Raw genomic sequence first — 20,109 nt, forward strand, 5'->3', positions numbered from 1 at the left:
AAATATTCTTTAGTTCTCATGTCTGTTTTTTGTAATTCTCTCATCTCTTAACTTTCTGTCATGCTATTTTTATTTCTCACTGCTGTCATTGTGTTTGCCTCTAAAAGTTTTGCCTTTCTATTGCTGGCAATGTGTAAATCATGTAAAGTAAAAGCAAATAAACTCTGAAAGAGGCCATGAAGAACTCGTCCTTTCTATAATCTCCACAAGCTTCAATGTAAAAACTGTAGGTCGTGTCTTTACTTAATTATCAAGTATATTTCAGTAATGAAAATAACTACACAATCTCCACAAAAAAAAGTTTTTGAGACCCAAAAGAAAAATGCACAATTTAGTACAAAACTAGCTTTTTCTTTAACTAAAACTATAATCAAGATTAATTTTGACTATTTACAAAGATTACTGCTAAAAATATTGTTTGATTCATAAAACGCATTAAGAACATAGAGGCAATCAAAAGTATTTGACCACTGACAAAACTGTTAGATAAAGCATCTCATGGTAATATTCTTAAAAGAATACAACATTCTGAAGTTTCTATATACTTAATAAAAGTAAGTCACATTCATTATTACATCACCGACAAGTTTCATACCACAAACTGATGGGATTTACAAAGACACCATCATAGAATTCCATTTTATCCAGTTCCCAAAATGCAGTTAGCTATTAAACATGGTATGAAATTGTTATTTTACAGCCACTTCAAGGCTAATACTATAAGCAATTCACATTAGAATATTTTTAAACTAAAAGGGATACCAGGGGCGCCTGGCTAGCTCAGTCCGTGGAACATGCGACTCTTTAATCTCAGGGCTGTGGGTTTGAGCCCCAAGATGGGTGTAGAGATTACTTAAAAACAAAACCTTAAAAATATAAAAATAAATAAGGGGCACCTGAGTGGCTCAGTCAGTTAAGTGTCTGACTTCGGCTCAGGTCATGATCTCAGGGTTTGTGAGTTTGAACCACAAGTCAGGCTGTGCTGACAGCTCGAAGCCTGGAGCCTGCTTCAGATTCTGTGTCTCCCTCTCTCTCTTCCTGATCAGCGTTCTCTCTCTCTCTCAAAAATAAATAAATATTAAAAAAAAGTCTAAAAACGTAAAAATAAATTAAAAGCAATTTCAGGGGTGCCTGGGTGGCTCAGTTGGTCCAGCGTCCAACTTCAGTTCAGGTTCTCACAGTTCTCACGGTTCATGAGTTCAAGCCCGAGAGTTCATGCAAGCCCCACGTCAGGCTCTGTGCTGATAGCGTGGAGCCTGCTTTGAGTTCTGTGTCTCCCTCTTTCTCTGCCCCTACCCCACTCATGCTCTTTCTCTCAAAAATGAATAAACTTTAAATAAAAACAAAAATTTTTTAAGGAATTTCAGATTTTCAGGTGACCACAACTGAAAATAATTTTCAGCAAATAAAACCTGAGGTTAATAGTTTTGACAAATTTTCATAAGCAACCCCAGACTCATAATACCAAGCCATTAAAAATAATACAACCAAGGACTTAACATTTAAGTCGATTTCATACCACATATGCACAAAATTACACGTATTTTTTAAAAAGATAAAGAACCAGACCTTCTATTTTACCGAGCCAAACCTCAAGGTTACAAAAAGATATCTTGAAGGTCAAGGACTGCCTGTGGTTGTCGCATTCTGTAAAATGCACAGCATGATCTTGTTTACGTCTAGGTCTGTGTTTATTTAAAGAGAGGGATATAATAAAATTCTACAAATAAGTTGCTTTGGGCAAGTCCCCTAACTTTTCGAAACTTAGGGTTTTTTCTCTTCCACTTTAAAATAAGATTTTCTGTTATTTCTTCATCCTCCTCTAAAATTCTAGAGTTTTAGGAGAGAAACATTCTTTTAAGCTTATTTATTTATTTTGAGATACAGAGAGAGTGTGAGCTGGGGAGGGGCAGAGAGAATCCCAAGCAGGCTCTGCAGGGAGCCCTGCCTTGGGGCTGGAAACCTTTAGGTCATGAGCTGAGCCAAATCAAGAGTCAGATACTTTACCAACTGAGCCACCCAGGCGTGAGGGAAATATTTTAAAAGACAATATATACTGTTGAATCCAAAACAGTATGTACCATTTGATTCCATCTTGTTTATCATATATATGTTTATAAAATGTCTGAAAAGATGAACTCCAAACTTCCAACAGTAGCTACTCAAAGAAAGATTGTGGATGATTTTAAAGAAGTTTGGGCTTTCTTTTTGATTCTCAGCAATCTTTTCTACAATGAGTATTTACAACTTACTATTTTTCAAATTATAAGAGGCAGAACTTTCAGATATAAATGAGGCAGTACCTGTAACAAGACTGTTTCTCTACTAATTTCAAGAATAAATCTGTTCCGGGGTGCCTAGGTGGAACAGTTAAGTGTCCAAGTCTTGACTTCGGCTCAGGTCATGATCTCATGGTTCGCAGGATTGAGCCCTGCATCAGGCTCTGTACTGACAGCACAGAGCCTGCTTGGGATTCTCTCTCCTTCCCTTCTCTCTCTCTCTCACAAAATTAAACAAACAAAAAGACTAAATCTATTCTGTTGAGTCAACATGGATGGACCTACAGAGTATTATGCTAAGTGAAATAAGTCAGAGAGAGAAAGACAAATACCATATGATTCCACTCTTAAATGAAATCTTGAAAAAAATGAATAAACAAAAAGCAGAATCAGAACTATGAATATAGAGAATAAACTGACAGTTCCGGGGGGAAGGGGGGGAAATGAAGTCAGTCACAGGAATAAAAAGAGCATAAGGAAAACAGTCGATGACATTTTAATAGTGATGCAATGGGACAGATGGTAGCTATACTTGTGGTGAACACAGCATAATGCATAAACATATCAAATCACTAAGTTGTACACCTCAAACTAATGTGACATTATGTGTCAACTATGCTCCAATTTTTTTAAAAAGGTAAAAAAAGAAAAAGAAGAAACCCGTTCTGGACACTGGTTCAAATACATCTCTTATCTCCATTATACTCAGGCAGCTTAAGATCCCCTGCAGATCAGCGACCACATTCTCTACAAATCTTCCTATCACAAAGTATGAAATTTTATACATATATTAAATATATATAAGAGATATAAAAATCTCTTGAATTAATTGGCGTTTTAAATAACAGGGAAGTGGTTCATGACACCACTGCCTACAAAACTGAAAATCTGCTTTGTTTGGCAAGCACCTCAATGGAAAATACTACTATTGTACGAAGAACATTCAAAAGCATAAGACACTCTTTTTGAGTAGAAAAATATACTTTAAGGATATCAGAAAACACATTAAGATACAGCTCGAACTTCTCCCAAGCATAAGTAATGCAAGGAAACATTAGGAGTTCAAAATTAAAATTTTGAACGTTAAAATTCTAGATTAAGATGCTACAACCTTTCAAAGGCTTGATACCAGCTTCACATTCACTGATGAGTAAATTTTCTGACAAAAACATCCCTATTTTTTAAGACTAACATCTAAGGAAGCAAAAAGACCTCAAGAGAAAAGAGCTTTCTACTTTTTTTATTTTAGTAACACTCTTGCTAAAAAAGACCACTGTATTGACCTAAAACATTGGTAGGGTAACAGTCATAGATGACCCAGATATGCTTCACAACAAACCAAAAACCAAACAAACAGAAACAAGTACTTCCACTTAAAAAGATACAGTAGCAGCCAGGCCTGTTAATAAACTCTATTTACATGTCCACCAAAGTTGTCACCTTCATTTGAAATAGCTACAAAATCAGGGTTTTGTTCAGGCTCAACTCTTTATAGGATACCAAAATACTATCACTACCCAAAATAGAAAATTTTAACTCCAGGGAAAAAAATCTTCTAAAAAACTTAACACCTTTTTCAAGGTATAAAAACACACTTTGCTCGGGGCACCTGGGTGGCTCAGTCAGTTAAAGCATCGGACTTTGGCTCAGGCATGATCTCACCGTTTGTGAGTTCAAGCCCTGCATCAGGCTCTTGAGCTGACAGCTTGGAGCCTGAAACTTGCTTCTGATTCTGTGTCTTCCTCTGTCTGCCCCTCCCCTGCTCACCCTCTCTCTCAAAAATAAACATTTAAAAAAATTTTTTTTGATTAAAAAAACAAAAACAAAAACACTTTGCTCTTGTCTAAGGAAATCCTCAGCATCCCAGAGACTGGAAAGCAAGTGCTTTCTGGTGAATGCACTAACCTGCCGTCCTGGACCTGAGCTGTGGCCTCCAGCCCAGCTATCCCTCTCCTGCAGACTTGGCTTCCCCCACAGCCATTTCTCTGTTCTAATGGAGTGTTGCACAGCCTTTAGTCAATTGGAAACGTTTGTAGTAAGAACCAAGGACCGGTTTTCTCTCTGACATCTATGAATGCCTTAACCTCCTTTATTCTACATTCTTAAGTCCTAGTTAAGTATTCTTTTGAGAAGGAGCAGGGGAAGGGGCAGAGAATCCCAAGCAGGCTCTGCTCTGGCAGCTCAGCCCACCTCAGCCCAATGCAGAGGATCATGACCTGAGCTGAAACCAAGAGTTCACATGCTTAACCGACTAAGCCACCCAGGCACTGCAGTGCCCTATTAGCCTTACATCTCTCAACGGTGAAACAGTTCAATGAAATAAGAAATAACCAGGAAAAAATAAGAATTACAAAATAAAAATACACTTTGCCATGGTAAAAGTAAATTCTAACACAGCTATAGGACCAAAAACAATTTTTTTTTTAAAAATCAGTTCCTCCTTTAAGTCAAAACATATGGCTATTGAATAGTTATGATATGAGTTAACATCCCCTGTGTAAAATTATAACGGTCTAATTAGACATGGAAAATACACCATGAAGGTTTTGACTTTTCAAATGCAGTATCTTTAAGCAACTACAGGATTACTTTTTTGACAAAGATAGACAATTTGATGTAGGTGTTTGCCCAACTTAAAAAGTGTATTTTTTCTCTAGGTACTGAGAATGAAAATTAAGCCAATTAGGTTAAAATAAATAAGCCCAGTAGAAAACCAAAAATGTACACCTTTCAATAAATAGCCTTCTATAGCTCACCTCTGATGACCTAAATGCCAATTAATTTTTTTTGGTCCAACTACAAATTTCGTTATTATCAATACACACGTAAAAGAATGAATTAATAAAGGATGATGCAGTTTAAACCTTATAAATTACAAATGGGGCCATATGACTAATCTAGATCAAAAGCAAATGGCTAACTACCTCACCTTCAAAACTTTGTTCAAATGTTACCTGCTCAAAGAAGCCTTGCCAACCCATTTAAAACTGCATCCCACTTCCTTTCCCCACATTCCCATATTATACCCTTAATCTGCTCTCCTCTAATCCCCCATAGCTCCTACCTAATATCAGATCTAGTGTGCTAATTTAATGTCTCTTGTTTATTGTCTGGTTCATTACGTTAAATTGTAAACACCAGAAAAGCAGCTATCTTTGTTTTATTCACTGGCATATCCCAAGCACTTATAACTGCTAACTGCCTGTACGTAGATTTTCAATAGTTTTATATGTTCAATGATGTCAAAGTTTTTAGGCTCTTCTAAGAAATATTTTAAAAGATGAGTATCTTGCAAATATTTAAGTGGAACATGATGAAAAATTACACTATATTGCAGCATAATTTCCAAGTTGCAATGCCTTCAGAGAAAGAAGCAATGAAAGTACTAAGCTGAAAATTACTAAAATAAGTTTTTATTCACATTTAATCCTGTATCCAAAGAAACTGTAATGTTATATTATTTAGGATTGGGAATGGGGTAACAGAATTGTAAACCCATTATTTTTTTAAATAGGGAAGAAAATGTGGGAGTAGAAGAGATATGGGTTAGCCAGTGATAATTCCCAATAGTGCCATGAAATTATATAAAAGTTAACAAAGATAGCTTGGTCATTGGCTAACAACTAATAAAAAATACTTTTAGATGAATAAGGGAGATTAACAACAACAAAAGCTTCAGAACAAGTTTCTCAGAACTTTCATTCCTCTACTTAGTAACTGAATCTTTGGAAGTATGAGCACAATAGATAAACCATGTATCCTCATTAGTGTTAACAGTTACTGTTTTCAAAGCATCTTCCCATATATTATTTCATTAAGTCCTCAGAGAAACCAAATTCAAACTCAAGTATAAATAATCAGGTAGCTAACAAAAGCACTTAATAACGTATTCACTTGACAGTAAGTGCAACTTTTCCCTTGAAAATCCCCCACAGTGTTTGACAAAGAAACCATTCTATAGAAGAGCCACCTTCTTGGCAATGGAAACTAATACAAGTCTTCTGAAGAGTAATATGGCACAGCTAGCAAGAGCCATAAAAATCTTGAAGCCCTTTGACCTAGTAAAAACCACTCCTGGGAACTTTCTCTAAGGCAATAATTAGACTGAAGCCAAAAGCTATTAGTATAAAGATGTTTACTGCACCACTATCTAGCATAGTAAAGGTGGAAACCCAAATTCCAACAATAGAATGGTTAACCAAAAACCTAAAAAAAGTTTGTAAGACAATGCTAAGGAGAAAAAAACAACACAAATAACATACATAAGTGCTAAAGCCACATAAACATGAAAATGTAAAAGGCAAAAATAAGAATTAGATTAATGCAGACTTTAATATCATGGGTATGTTGTTCTAATATAAAACCACCTTCTAAAACATACATTGACAATTGAAGACAGAATAAATTTTTGAAAGCCATGAAAATCCACTATTCAAGTTAAAAAAAAAAAAGTCAAATATGATGAAATGTTATTTAAAGACGACATGTGAATTTCTAGACATTCAAGAATATTTTACTACTTTTCAACATGTCAAACCCAAAGCTGCATTTTCTTTCCTCACCTTTGGCCCCAGACACGTATTTTAACTGCTGATACACACAAACGTAATGTGAGGAGACTCTAGAAATTGTAATTAATTTACAAAGAACCCAGGAACAATAGTTCAAAATCAAAAGGAATTCTGCAAGTACCTTTAAAATCCTGTATAAGAAGAAAAACATCTCTTACCTATCAAAATGAGTTAAGGGCCAGAACCTATGTCTCAAATAAAAGAACTTAAAGCAAGGAAGAATTTAAATTAACCTTGGACGTTCGTCAAGCCTCAAGAAACAGAAAAAGATCTTTGGTACTAAAACATTCCATATTTTTTTGATCACTTAAGCCACTCCGGAACAAATTCTTTATTATTAAATTTTTAAGCCTAAGGAGAGCTGATGCAACTTAAAAGCGCAAGTATTATTTTTCAATTATTTGAACAAGCTGAATATACCTGCCAAATTTCTGCGACCTAAGAAAAAAAAGGTACCCTTTTCAATGAAAATTAGGTACAAAATTTTTCCGTTTTTCACCATGGATGCCAGTGAAAAAGGGAAACGGAATTACAGAACCCTAAGTGAAAGAGCTGGGAAAATAAGCACTTCATCTGAACTAGCTGGACTAGGTTAACGTTTGTGGGTGGTTCAGAGAAGGGGCGACTCCGGGTGTGTGGGTAGGGTAGAAGTAAGAAAACCAATGTTGGCCCTTCCCCCTCCCTAGAAGGAAGCACAATTCCTTAAAAACCAGCTCTGATTCATCTTGACGGATAACTTCTCCTATCATAAATGAGAATTCTCTGGAAAGAGATGGCTGAAAACCTGTTTTCAAAAAGAAAACTCAGTGCGTGAAATTAAAAAAAAAAAAAAAAAAATCCTCTTACCCCACCTTCTAAAGCCCAGGATGTCTGTCTAGGGGGGACCCTCGTCGTCGAATCTGCCAACCCCGCCTAGGCCTAACGAAGGCACGGTAGTGCCGGCAACACGGATGGGCTCGGGGCACAAGGGAAATGGTCTTGCGTGCCCTTGGTGAGCTCTGGCGGCACTCCCCAAGTTAAGGACACTGGCCACAATGGAATGGAGTCTATTGACATTTGCTGCCCCGTTTGAACACTAAGCATTTTTTCTTAGTTCGTGAAACACGAACTGACAACCACCACCACCACCACCCCCCCCACACACACACACCCCCAACAGGCCTTCCCGCACAAACACACCCTCCGGAGTCAGACCCGGTTAACTGAGACAACACAGAGATCCTAGTCCCTACCACAAACCTAGGTGCATGGTGGGGGAAACGGGGAGACGACGCAAGTAAACACCTGCATTTCTGCCTTTAGGAACCCCACCACGTCCCCAGCTGCAATCCCTCTCCGCTCGAAATTTCAAAAATTGGGGTGAGGGCTGGGAAAAATGCACCGTGCCCGCTCCCTGCCACCCACCACCATCCCCTTATGTCCCCAATCTGGCCTGGACTTCTGACGCACGCCTGGGTCCGGCCCTCGCCCACCACTATTCAAAGGCGCCTTCTCCTCGGCGGCCTCGAAACAGCAATGCGGATCGGCCACCACCCGCGGCGGAGAGGCCTTGCGGGGGAAGGAGGGAGGCCGGGAGGAGGCCGGGAGGGGGCCGGGCACTCCCCCACCCCTTCCTCAGGTGGGGGAGGGCGGAACGCTGCGGGAGACTGCACGGAGCCCGACGATTCCAGAGGCGTCCGGGAGCCCCCGCCGCCGTGTTAGATTTAAATGCGGAGGGGTGCGGGGGGCCACTACCCGCCTCAATCCGGTTCTTCGACCTTTCCCAGGGCAGAGAGTGGGGGTGCTTAGGGGCGCTCCACAGACCCTACTGATTCCAGATGAGCCCCGTGGCTACCCCTTTAACGGACAGGGGGGACGCTGCCCTAACTTTCCCCCCTCCCTCGTTATTCCCCAATGGGGGAGTTGGCAAGTTTCGAGAGGCTGAACCAAAACCTAAAGACCATTCCACGTTAATATTTAAGCCGCGGGGTGGGGGCGCTGCCCAAGCATCCCCTCCATGTTGGGGTTAAAGGAGGAACAGAGACTGACAAATGCTGAGACCTGTGAATCCCTCCCAAACACTTAAATGGAGAGGGGGAGGCTGCCCAGTCCTTCCATCTTGACCGTTTGGGGGAGGGGATGGGGATGTTGCTGGAGACTGGACACGACCTGACATTCCCGGAGGGATCCCGCAGCGGCCCCCACCCAAACCCCCGGGCTCCAGAGGGGAGTGGGAGCCCCACCCCCACTGCGGGCCCCCAGCCCACCCCACCAAGCCAGGCCGGTCACGGGGCGGGGACGACGGTGTGGGCCGCGGGGGAGGGGACGCGAGGCCCAGGCTCGTCCAGGCCTGGAGCGGAGGGGGCTGGGGCGCGACACCCACCTGCCCAGGCCGGGCCGCCCGCCGCCTGCGCTCGCCGCCGCCACCGAGGAGGAGGAAGCCACTGCCGAAGACGACGAGATTGAGGACGGCGACGGCGCGGTGGCGGGCGACGTGAGAAGGCCGCCGCTGCCGCCGGGCTTACGGGCATTGGCAGCCGCGGGCGGCTGCTGCTGCTGCTGCTGCTGTTGCTGCTGGGGCTTCAGCGACATGGTGAGAGGCCCATACACCGGCCCGCACGCCGGGCGGGGACAGCCGGGAGCCGGGCGCGCCGAAGAGACGCCGGAGCGCGGCGGGGACGCGCGGGCGCCGAGCGGGGAGGCGCGGGATGGCGCGGCCGGGGGGGCGCCCGGGCCGGCGAGAGGGAGAAGGAGAACGACGAAGGGGCGGGGAGGCCCGCTGAAACCGAGGAGCCGCCGGGAGCCGGGCAGGGACGCGCCGCCGCCGTTGCCGTTGCTACCAAAACAGTCTGAGGCGGAGGGAGGCGAGCGCTGCCCGGAGGGAGGGGGGCCGGGGCCGGGCGGGGGAGGGGCGGCGGAGGGATACGGGCCCGGAGCCGCGCCGCCGCCGCCGCCCCGCCCGCCCCGCCGCGCCGGCCGCGGGAGCGAGCGCCGCCCGGGCCACCTGGCCGCGGCGAAGCGGCGTGGCTCGATGGCCGCTGCGGGGCCCCGAGGAGCTGCGGCCGCCGAGCGCATCGGGGGTCGGGCACACAGAGACGCCGCGTGGCGACACCGGGTGGGCGCGGTGGTGCGGGAAGGGGACTCTTTACCGGAAGTCGGAAGGGTCGGACGGAAGCAGAACGTGAGACGACCCCGGGGCCGGGAGGGACACGTGAGGAGCGGGCGCCGCGCTGGGCCGCATTCGCGGGGGTCGGGTGAGGGCCCGGCGGCCGGCCCGGCCCAGATCCGCCCTCCTCGAGGCGGGTCTGCCCTTCGGGAGGGCGTGTCTGTCTTCGCCCTCGGGGCCGGCCTAGTCTAGAGGACGGGAGGGAAGTGTTTCTTCCCCGCCCCCCCAGTAATCTTTCAGTGTTTTCAGACTGCTGGGAGAGTCCGTGTTTACCCCCACCTGATGCAACCTCCAGCATGGACTGCGAGTCCTTTCAGGGCGGAGACTGTCTTGCTACGTAAGAAGCATCTAGAACACAAGCATCCCATAGTTGTCTTTGTATCCCCAGCACCTGGCACACAGTGGGTTCTCACCGCGTTACTGGATGACTAAAGGCAGTCCTTTTTTTTCCCTGCCAAGACTAGCAAGTTTGGAGTCGAGCAACCTCCCTGGGCCACCCACATCTGGTTACCTTTACCCTACTTTTTCCACCCCAGCAACATAGTAGCCAGAAAGCTCTTTTGGGTATCTGACCTTCATTTGAACCCATTTTCCCTCACTTGAACTTCTTTTTTTCCTTATTCATGAGACTCAAAAGGAAATGTACGTGATTGGTAGAGCTATGGATAATGGGGTCTCCCCGTGGTGGAAACAGAGCAGACCTCACAAGAATGTGCGAACTTTAGACCTTGACCCCTTTAGAGGTTTTACTTTAACTTAGATTCCTAGCCAGCACAGTAGTCCATTTTTTAAGTGTTGCAATTAAACTGGAAGCAAACATAATTTTTTTGAGTGAAGAATCTAGGCTTTTAAGTAAAATTACTTAAGGAAATGATAGGGGGGAAAACACCAAAATTCCCCCTCAACTTACCAGAATTGTCAGATAAAGGTAAAGACATAGAAAAACTTGGGAGAACGATTAAGCCACAAGTCTCCAGTAACCAAATGGAAATTAATCTCCTAGATAGTCCAGGCAAAAATTATTATATTCTACAAGTATGTGAAATGTAGGAAATCAGCTTTATCTCCCATCTGAAGTAAAAAGAAGGTTGACAAGAAAAAGAAAACTATTCTTTTAAGCCAACAGTTGCAAAATCCTTTAAAATTTAACCCAAAGGAAATTGAGATAAAAAAAAAAAAAAAAACAACAGAGGAGAGGGGGAAAAAAATAGAAGGACCATAATAGAAATACAATCAACTTTCTCTGGTTTAATGATTTGATAGTTAACCATGTCTGGAACCAAGATCCCAGAATTAAGTCTTAGGACCAAACTGCAGACAGGTGGGAGACTGAAGGGAGTGGAATAAGAAAACCTGAAGCTGACAGCTGAACTTGATTTGGTTTAGGCTTAAGAAATCTCCAAGTTTTCACCCACTATCGTTGAAAATAGATTTAACAATTTATTGAGGTATAATTTTCATATTATAAAATTTACCCATTTTGTTTACAAACCAATGATTCTCAGTAAATCCACAGAGTTATGCAACCATCACCATTAATTTCGGAACATTTCCATCACCCCAAAAGGATCCTTACACCCATTTGCACTTACTCCTGGTTCCCATTCTCAGCACCAACAACCACTAATCTACTTTCATCAGATTTATCTATTCTAGACATATCCATATAAATGGAATATAACAATAGGTGGTCTTTCACTTAGCATAATGTTTTGGAGGTTTATCTATGTCATAGCATGTATCAATGTTTAATTACTTATTATCACTGAGTAGTATCCCATTGTATGGATGTATCACATTTCCCGTATCTCCTCACCAGTTGGTGGACTTTTAGTTGTTTCAAGTTGGGGGCTATTATGAATACTACCACTATGAACATTTGCAAAGTATGTCTTCATGTGGATACATGTTTTCATCTCTCTTGAACAGATGCCTAAAAATGGAATGTTGGGTGGTATTGCAAATTTATATTTAACTCTTATCTTTTTTAAGATTTTGTTTTTTTAAGTAATCTCTACACTCAACATAGGGCTCAAACTCACAATCCTGAGATCAAGAGTTGCATGCTCTACCAACTGAGCCAGTCAGGCACCCCTATATTTAACTTTTTAAAGATACTATCAAACTCTTTTCCAAAGTGACTCTGCCATTTTACATCCACACCTGGAATGTTTGAGGGTTTATCATTAAAATCCCACTTCTGCTTTTATATTAAAATGGAAACCAAGAGAACCTTTACCATCGAGTCTGTTTTGTACACACACCCCTTTTTTATTTGCTGAAGGAAGATCACCACCCAAAACCAAGGATGTGTTTTATTGCAAAGCTTTCACCTAAATTCTGGACATCTAAAGATGTGGCTATTTAACAGCAACTGTGACATCACTTCAGGGGGCTTAAGCTTTCAATGTAAATGTCAGGCGGCCACTGGGTGGCTCAGTTGGTAAAGCGTCTGACTCGATTTCGGTTCAGGTCATGATCTCATGGTCAGTGTGGAGTCCTCTTAAGATTCTCTCTCCTCCCCCCCCCCCCTTTGCCTCTGTTTCTCCTTTTCTCTCTCCCTCTCTCTCTCTCTTTCCCCTCTCTTTCTCTCAAAAACAAACAAAAAAAAACCAGTTTTTTTTTAACAAATGTAAATAACAGGATAATGCACCTGAAGACAAATGGTGTGGTAGGCAGCCTGTAAGATGACCCCACGCAATCCTGTTCTCCTGGGGTTCAGACCCCATGAAAGCTCTACCACTTGAATTTCCACTGGACCTACTGGCTTCCTTCAACCAAAAAGTTTGAAAAAAGTATGGGCTTCCAATTCCGAGATTAGGTTATAAAAAGACTGTGGCTTTTGTTTGGGATGGTCTTCTCTCACTCATTTGTCTGAAGGAAGCTAGCTGCCATGTTGTGAACTACCCTACGAAGAGGCCTACATGGCAAGGAATTGTTGTGTATGAGCACAGCAGTGAGGACCTGATGGCTGCCAACAGCCATGTGGGGAGCTTGGAAGTGGATCATCCCCCAATCCAGACTTCATGTGGCTACAGCCCTGATCAAAGCATCTTAATAGGCTTTGTTAGAGACCCTGAGCTAGAGGTGCTCAGTTTAGCCACACCAGATTCCCAACCCTTTTGTTGTTTCAGTCAATAAGTCCCGGCGTAATTTGTCATGCAGCAAAAGACAACCAATACAGATGACCAAAAAAGTGCATTTCCTATGATTTCCATGTGCGTTCAGAATTCTTTAAAGGGGTGCCTGGCTGGCTGAGTTAGTGGAGCATACGACTCTTGATCTCAGGGTTGTGAGTTTGAGCCCCATGTTGAATGTAGAGATTACTTAAAAATAAAATCTTTAAAATTAAAAATAATTCTTTAAAAACAAATGCTGAAATCAGATATATTATATCCAATAGAATGTAAATTTTTGAATGCTTCCCAAATGACTTTCAGGCAGCCATTTAAACCAAACCAACAAGTGTCACTGGAGAGTTGTCATCAAAGACAATGAAGAACATTGTCCCAAAGGAGTTCTGAGATTGAGAAATATTGCTAAAATTTAAACTTCAAAAATAATTGTTACCATTCCAACCACTATTTCAGAAATGAAAAGAGTATCAAGTGAGGAGGCATATAGGGAGAGCCTTTCAAACTTGGGAATCTAGTCCTGTGAATTCTATACTTGCTTTTTGATTTTCAATGACCCTTCAGTGAGCCACAGGGCCCTTTAATTTTCATCACTTCACTGATTAATCAAGTCTGAGGATTTGGGGAGGAAAAACTGATGTAACCACGCAAAGCAGAAATGCAAAGAGCGATTTGCTATCTCTCAGAACAGCAGCACACATCAGATGATCCAGTATTTCCAGTAATTCATTTTTCTGCAATCATTTCTTTTCAGCTCTCTTCATTGGATCATGTTTAATGTATGATGATACATTATTCACTCAATACTCTTGATTTCACTTTCAAAAGCATGAAAATTAATTCAAATCAAAACTAACATGCACCCCCCAAAAATCCATCCTCTTCAAGTTTTTGCATAGACCAATCCTCATTTTAAAAAAAGAGAGAGAGCAGATGTAATTTCAAAAATAGGACCATGGCTAATTAAACCAGTGTTTTTTTCTAACCATGGTTACTCAGAATTCTTAGAGGCTAATCTATTTGTAGACACTCCAGGAATCCCAAAAGACTAAAAGCAATAAAAAAAAAAAAAAAAGAAAAAGAAAGAAAGAAAGAAAGAGAAAAAGTGTATGGTGTGGAGTGCTTCCAGGAGGGCATTATTTATACACCTCGTGTGCAAAGTAACAACTTTCCCATAGATTTGAAAAAACAGAGGTGGGGGGGTGCCAAAATAGTAGGGAACACAGCAACATTATCTGAAAAGCTTTTAAATGAGTCTTTCCTTCACACAAGCACACTTCTGGTTGTTAAGTTGCTCATTTTGTTTTACCTTGTGGGACAGAATAATGATGCGGTGACATTATTCACGAAGCAAAAGCTGGAGGCCAGCTGAAATAGACACAGAAGAAAGAATTCTTTACTCTTCATTGGAATTGCTTCCACTGCGCAGAGCCAGAAATTTAAAGAAACTCAGCCTTTTGTTTTTCCTCATTTCTCTCTTTTTGTTTTCATTCCCCCCCTTGTTTGGGTGAATTTTGTGGGCAGCCTGTTGTTCCAGCGGCCAGATTTATGGAAACCAGAGATTTGAAGCATGCACCATTTGGAGAATTGCAGGAGGGGATTTAAAATTGATGTGTGCAGCAACACTGACAGCTGAAGTGGGCATTAGCATGGGAGCTTGTTAAGTTTGCTACAAGATACTAGGAACCCTACAATAGAGCCCCCAGAGGGATCAGACTATAATTAATACTAGCTAGCACTGCTGACCTATCATCCTAAAATGAAGACTTGGATTCTTATTCCAGAGTGGAATCAGATACCAGCTTAACAATACTCCCTGTCTTGCCTAAGCCCCCATATTACCAAAACGATTTATTTTCCATAAGGTAGGCCTGGACTAGAGAATGAGGATGATAATAATTGCAGGTCCTTATATAGCATTCACTATGGGCCAGCTCTGTTCTAAGTGCTTTTTTTTTTTTAATATTTTTTTAATGTTTACTTATTTTTGAGAGAGAGAGAGTGTGAGCGGGGAAGGGGCAGAGAGAGAGGGAGACACAGAATCTGAAGAAGGCTCCAGGGTCCAAGCTGTTAGCACAGAGCCCGATGTGGGGCTCGAACTCATGAACCAAGAGATCATGACCTGAGCCAAAGTTGAATGCTTAACCGACTGAGCCATCCAGGTGCCCCCTAAGTGCTTTCTACGTAAGGACTCATGTAATCCTCACAATACCCACTGATTCTTAATGGAAAGGGAGAATTTTGCACTGCCTCCTCCCGGCCCCGGGGGACATTTGGAAATGTCTAGAGATATCCTTGGTTGTCACAATTGAAGAGTAAATGCGGGGTGCCTGGGTGGCTCAGTCGGTTAAGTGTCTGACTTCAGCTCAGGTCATGATCTCATGGTTTGTGAGTTCGAGCCCCGTGTCACGCTCTGTGCTGACAGCTCAGAGCCTGGAGCCTGCTTCGGATTCTGGGTCTCCTTCTCTTTCTGCCCTTCCTTCACTCGTGCTCTGTCTCTCTCTCTCTCCCATAAATCAACATTTAAAAAACCTTTTGAAGAGTAAATGTTACTGGCGTGCTGTGAGTGAGGCCAGGGATGCTGCTAAACACACTACAGTGCATAGGACAACTCCCCTCCCCCACAAAGAATTATCCCCCTCCAAATGTCAGTAGGGCCAAGGTTGGTAGAGAAACCCTGAATAGCCCTGCGAAGTAGATAGGATTATTATTGCCATGTGACAGATGGGGAGACTGAGGCACAAAAAGTTTAAGTCGTTTTGCCTATGGCCACATTCATTAAATGTTAGAGCTAGGATCGGAACCCAGGCAGTGGCAGTCTGCCCGCAACATCTGGTCTCTAAACCTCTCTCCTATATAAAATAGTGAACGCCTAAGAGGGCTCTCTGAGAAAAACAAACTTTTCTTCTTGGTTTCATCAAAGGCAAGGTTCTGGTGACCTGGCAGCACTACCGACTGCCCGTCGCTGGATTAGAGAGAGAAGGGACGAATGTTAAAAGTCCCCATCTACAGCTGGCAGAGCCCATTAACACTGAAACTGCCCCTTTCCTCTGGCCCAACAAAGGTGGAGAGATGAACGCGCGAGGATGACCCCCGCAGTGCTGTTTGAAACAGAGAACAGAAGCCCCATCAGCAGGGAGCAGTCAGATGCCTCATAGAGTATCCTAAACGCAGCGGAAGATGCAATATTCTCAGCTGTTCAGTGAGAAAGAGGCAGAGCTTCACACTGATCCAAAAGGATCTTTAAAACCTGTTGTTTAAAAAAAGAAAAAAAAACAAAACAGGTAACCATGGGAGGCGACAGATACTAATTCACTGGATTATGGGAACCATTTCACAGTGTCTACATAGATCAAACCATCACCTTGTCTACTTTAAATATATTGCTTTTTATTTGCCAATTATTCTTCAGTAAAGCCAGGGGGGTGGGCGGAACTTGTGAAGCCAAAAGCAGAAGATTGTAAAACAACAACAACAAAAAAAAAACAATTCATAAAAAAATGTGTAGATGGTCTTGTATGGTATACACTTACTTGTGTTAAACAAGTATATATCATATCATATCATACATTATATTATATATATTTTTTTACCTGTGTTTATATGCATACATCTAAATTAGATGGGGCAGGGGAGAAGGAAACTATACTTTATATCTTTTGCACTGTTGGAAATTTCATTTTTGAAAATTTCTTATCATGTGCACATATTACCTTTTATTAAAAAAATAACAATAGAATATTAGGGCATCAGCAAGAGTAACTACTGTTTACATAACACTTCATAGTTTACAAAGAACTTTTATCTGTAGGATTTCCTTTGGTGCCCCCACCATTACAGAGATGGTGACACCAGGGCAGAGAAGTGGCCTGAGCCACCTCAGGTCACTTACTGCTGACTCCTTCACATCCTTCTCTTTCCCACTTCCCAAAGTAAGATCAATTACTGTCCCTACCACTTTAGTTTTGTTTTATTCAACCACAAACTGTCCTTCTCAAACTCTAGGCAGTAAATTCTGGTTCCCATAGAAAGAGAAAAAAAAAGACTAGTTTCAGGAGTTTTTCACCCCCACCCCCTATCCCTTTCTGCCACATTTATATTGTTTTCTGCTGAAATGCTAGCTCAACTAAATAGATGAACTAGGGATCAGGTAGACCCGTTCACCTCCAGCACCTACAGAGTCAGTCTGTAATAGGCACTTAATAAACCTGAGCTCACTTGATTTGGTAGAGAATAGTTCCCAGTTTATACATGTTTGCTCTTTTGGACCTACAATGGCATATGCTTCTTATTTAGACCTGCTAATGACTACCAGCCATGGGCCAGAATGGTGGGGCCAACATCCAAGGCCACCCCCTAATGACCCAAGCATTTCCAGGCAGTGAGGGGGCAGTCAGACAATTAGGCTGCTTTACCCATGTGTTTCCATCACACGTGGTTTGGGCAGAGTTTTTCATTCACTCACTGGATAAAGCTTACTTCTCTTCCAGTTAATAGCTTGTGATGCGACCTTATAGGCATTCGGGAAAGTGTCAGTCTAGAGACGCTTCATCAGAGACGCTGAAGCCAGGAAACCACAAGGGGCCTCCTGGGGAACTACTCTTAGTCACCAGACTCCAGCAGCCTGGAGGAAGTTATTGCTGAGGCCCTATGAGAGCTGGATTCACTCTCCTATGATCAGGACTCCCGTTCTCTTCCATTGCACATGTGGCTCATTTCTGTCCTCAGTGTGTCAATACAGAACAAGCGTTCAGGTAGCAAATAAGCAGTGGATTGGCTTCTGATATCCTGAAAATGACTCAGGAATCCTGTTGCTGCAATTTCTGATAATCTTAACACATTATTTTGTTGTTGTTGTTGTTGTTGTTATTGTTATAAGCCTTTTTAAGAACATACTAAATGTTTGTGTATTGGTTAGCATTTGCTGTGTAACAAACTACCTCCAACATAGTGGCTTAAAACAACAAACTTTTTTTTCCCTTAAAGTTCTGTGGGTTGGCTGAACAATTCTTCTTTTCTGGGCTGACTCAATTGGAGTTGGATGGTCTAGGATGGCCTCACTGACATTGCTGGCAGTTGGCTCTAGGTCAGCTGGAGTGGATCAAGACAACTTGGCCAGTATCTCTAATCATCCCATAGACTGGCCTAGACTCATTCACATGGTGGTGGTCACACAGGTCCCAAGAGCAGCAAGGAAAGGCAAGCCCTAATGCACAGGCACTCTTCATATCTCTTCTTGTGTCACATTTTTTAAAAAGCTTATTTATTTCAAGAGAGAGAGCATGCATACATGAGCACAGGTGCGAGTGGGGGAGGGGCAGAGAGAGAGGGAGGGAGAGAGAATCACAAGCAGGCTCCACTCTGTCAATGTAGAGCCCGATGTAGGGCTCACTCTCATGAACTGTGAGATCATGGCCTGAGCCAAAATCAAGAGTCAGTCGCTTAACCAACTGAGTCACCCAGGTGCCCCTGTGTCACATTTTCTAATGTCACATTAGTCAAAGCCAAGTCCAGATTTGAGAGCTGGTGAAATAGCAAGCTGCAAAATTATTTTGCAAAGGACAGGTCAAAGGGAGGGAAGGAAAGATTTTTTGTGGCCCTTTTTTGTAATCTATCACAATCAGGGATGGGATAATTTGAAAATCTATTTAAACCTCATTCGGGGCGCCTGGGTGGCTCAGTCGGTTGGGCGTCCGACTTCAGCTCAGGTCACGATCTCGCGGTCCGTGAGTTCGAGCCCCGTGTCGGGCTCTGGGCTGATGGCTCAGAGCCTGGAGCCTGCTTCCGATTCTGTGTCTCCCTCTCTCTCTGCCCCTCCCCCATTCATGCTCTGTCTCTCTCTGTCCCAAAAATAAATAAACGTTAAAAAAATTTTTTTAAACCTCATTATTATTTTTTCTTTTGCACGATGACTTCCAGTATTCAGAAGAAAGCTGAGAAACCTACCTTAACAATCTGATGACTTCCAAACCTCCAGATTCTTGGTCATCTCACTCAAGACTGCTAGAAGCGTCCTGATGAAAACAGCACCATGTGTATTTTCTGCAAAGCTGGTTATGATGGTTAATCTTATGTGTCAGCTTGACTGGGCAATGGGATGCCCAGATATAGCTGGTTAAACATTATTTCTGGGATGTGTCTGGGAGGGGGTTTCCAGAAAAGATTACCACTTGAGTTGGTAGATTAAGTAAAGCAGATTGTCCTCTCCACTGTGTGTGGGCATCATCCAGTTCACTGAGGACTGAGAACAAACATGCAGAAGAAGGGAGAATCCTCTGGCTGACCAGTTGAGCTGGGTCCTTGGTCTTCTGCCCTCAGACTGGCACTTAACATCATCAGTGCTCCTTGTTCTCAGGCATTCAGACTTGAAATTGAATTACACTGCCAGCTTTCCTGGGTCTCCAACTTGCAGATGGCAGATTGTGGGACTTTTTAGCCTTTATAATTACATGAGCCAATTCCTTATAATAAATCTCTCTACATACGGATAGACGTATCTCTTGTTGGTTCTGTTTCTCTGGACCCTAGCTAACACACTGACTGGTTCTCCAGAAATGCAATCACATGACCTTAGGAAGGTCATCCTCATTATCCTTCATTGACAATGAAGGCTGCACTAGATGTTCTCAGGTTGCAAGGGAACATTTTTTTTTAATGATTTTTAAGTAATCTCTATACCCAACGTGGGGCTCGGACCCACGAGCCTGAGATCCAGAGTCACATACTCCAGCGACTTAGCCAGTCAGACACCTGCAAGGGAACTTTCAGAGGTTATGTTGCCAGAAAGGAGAATAGGCCACATGCTGAATGGCCCAACCCCTGCTCGTAGAGATAAGATGGCTAGGCATGGGCCTGAAGCTTTCTGCTTTCATCCGGATTTTTGATATGGTCTGTGAGATGATGATTTTCAACTTTTCCTCTTCATAGGCCTGGTGAAACCCTTTGATCTCATTTTTATTGGGCAATATTATTGTACCATT

General features: G+C 42.8%; 1 protein-coding gene and 1 long non-coding RNA gene across 20 annotated transcripts in view; one reads left to right on the forward strand and one right to left on the reverse strand.

Moving 5' to 3' along the window:
- ATXN2 (ataxin 2) overlaps window positions 1-10,029 on the reverse strand; it is a 126,079-nt gene extending 116,050 nt beyond the window's left edge. For 9 of the 19 annotated variants that reach the window (XR_008291519.1, XR_008291516.1, XR_008291515.1 and 6 more), the window contains exon 1: window positions 9,213-9,724. Coding sequence is in view for 12 of the 19 variants with exons in the window: in XM_053205781.1 (XP_053061756.1) it covers window positions 9,213-9,421 (209 nt within the window). In the remaining 7 variants the exon portion in view is untranslated. Of the gene's footprint in view, window positions 1-9,212; window positions 9,727-9,978 lie in introns of those variants that run through there. The other 10 variants (XM_053205778.1, XM_053205777.1, XM_053205779.1 and 7 more) reach the window with 6 other exon arrangements.
- LOC128312362 (uncharacterized) lies at window positions 9,290-19,619 on the forward strand. Its single transcript, XR_008291521.1, has 2 exons — window positions 9,290-9,422; window positions 19,049-19,619. It is a non-coding gene; the product is annotated as an uncharacterized LOC128312362 (long non-coding RNA).
- Window positions 19,620-20,109: the final 490 nt, after the last annotated feature.

Source organism: Acinonyx jubatus, chromosome D3, assembly GCF_027475565.1.
Source record: "Acinonyx jubatus isolate Ajub_Pintada_27869175 chromosome D3, VMU_Ajub_asm_v1.0, whole genome shotgun sequence".
NCBI lineage: Eukaryota > Metazoa > Chordata > Mammalia > Carnivora > Felidae > Acinonyx > Acinonyx jubatus.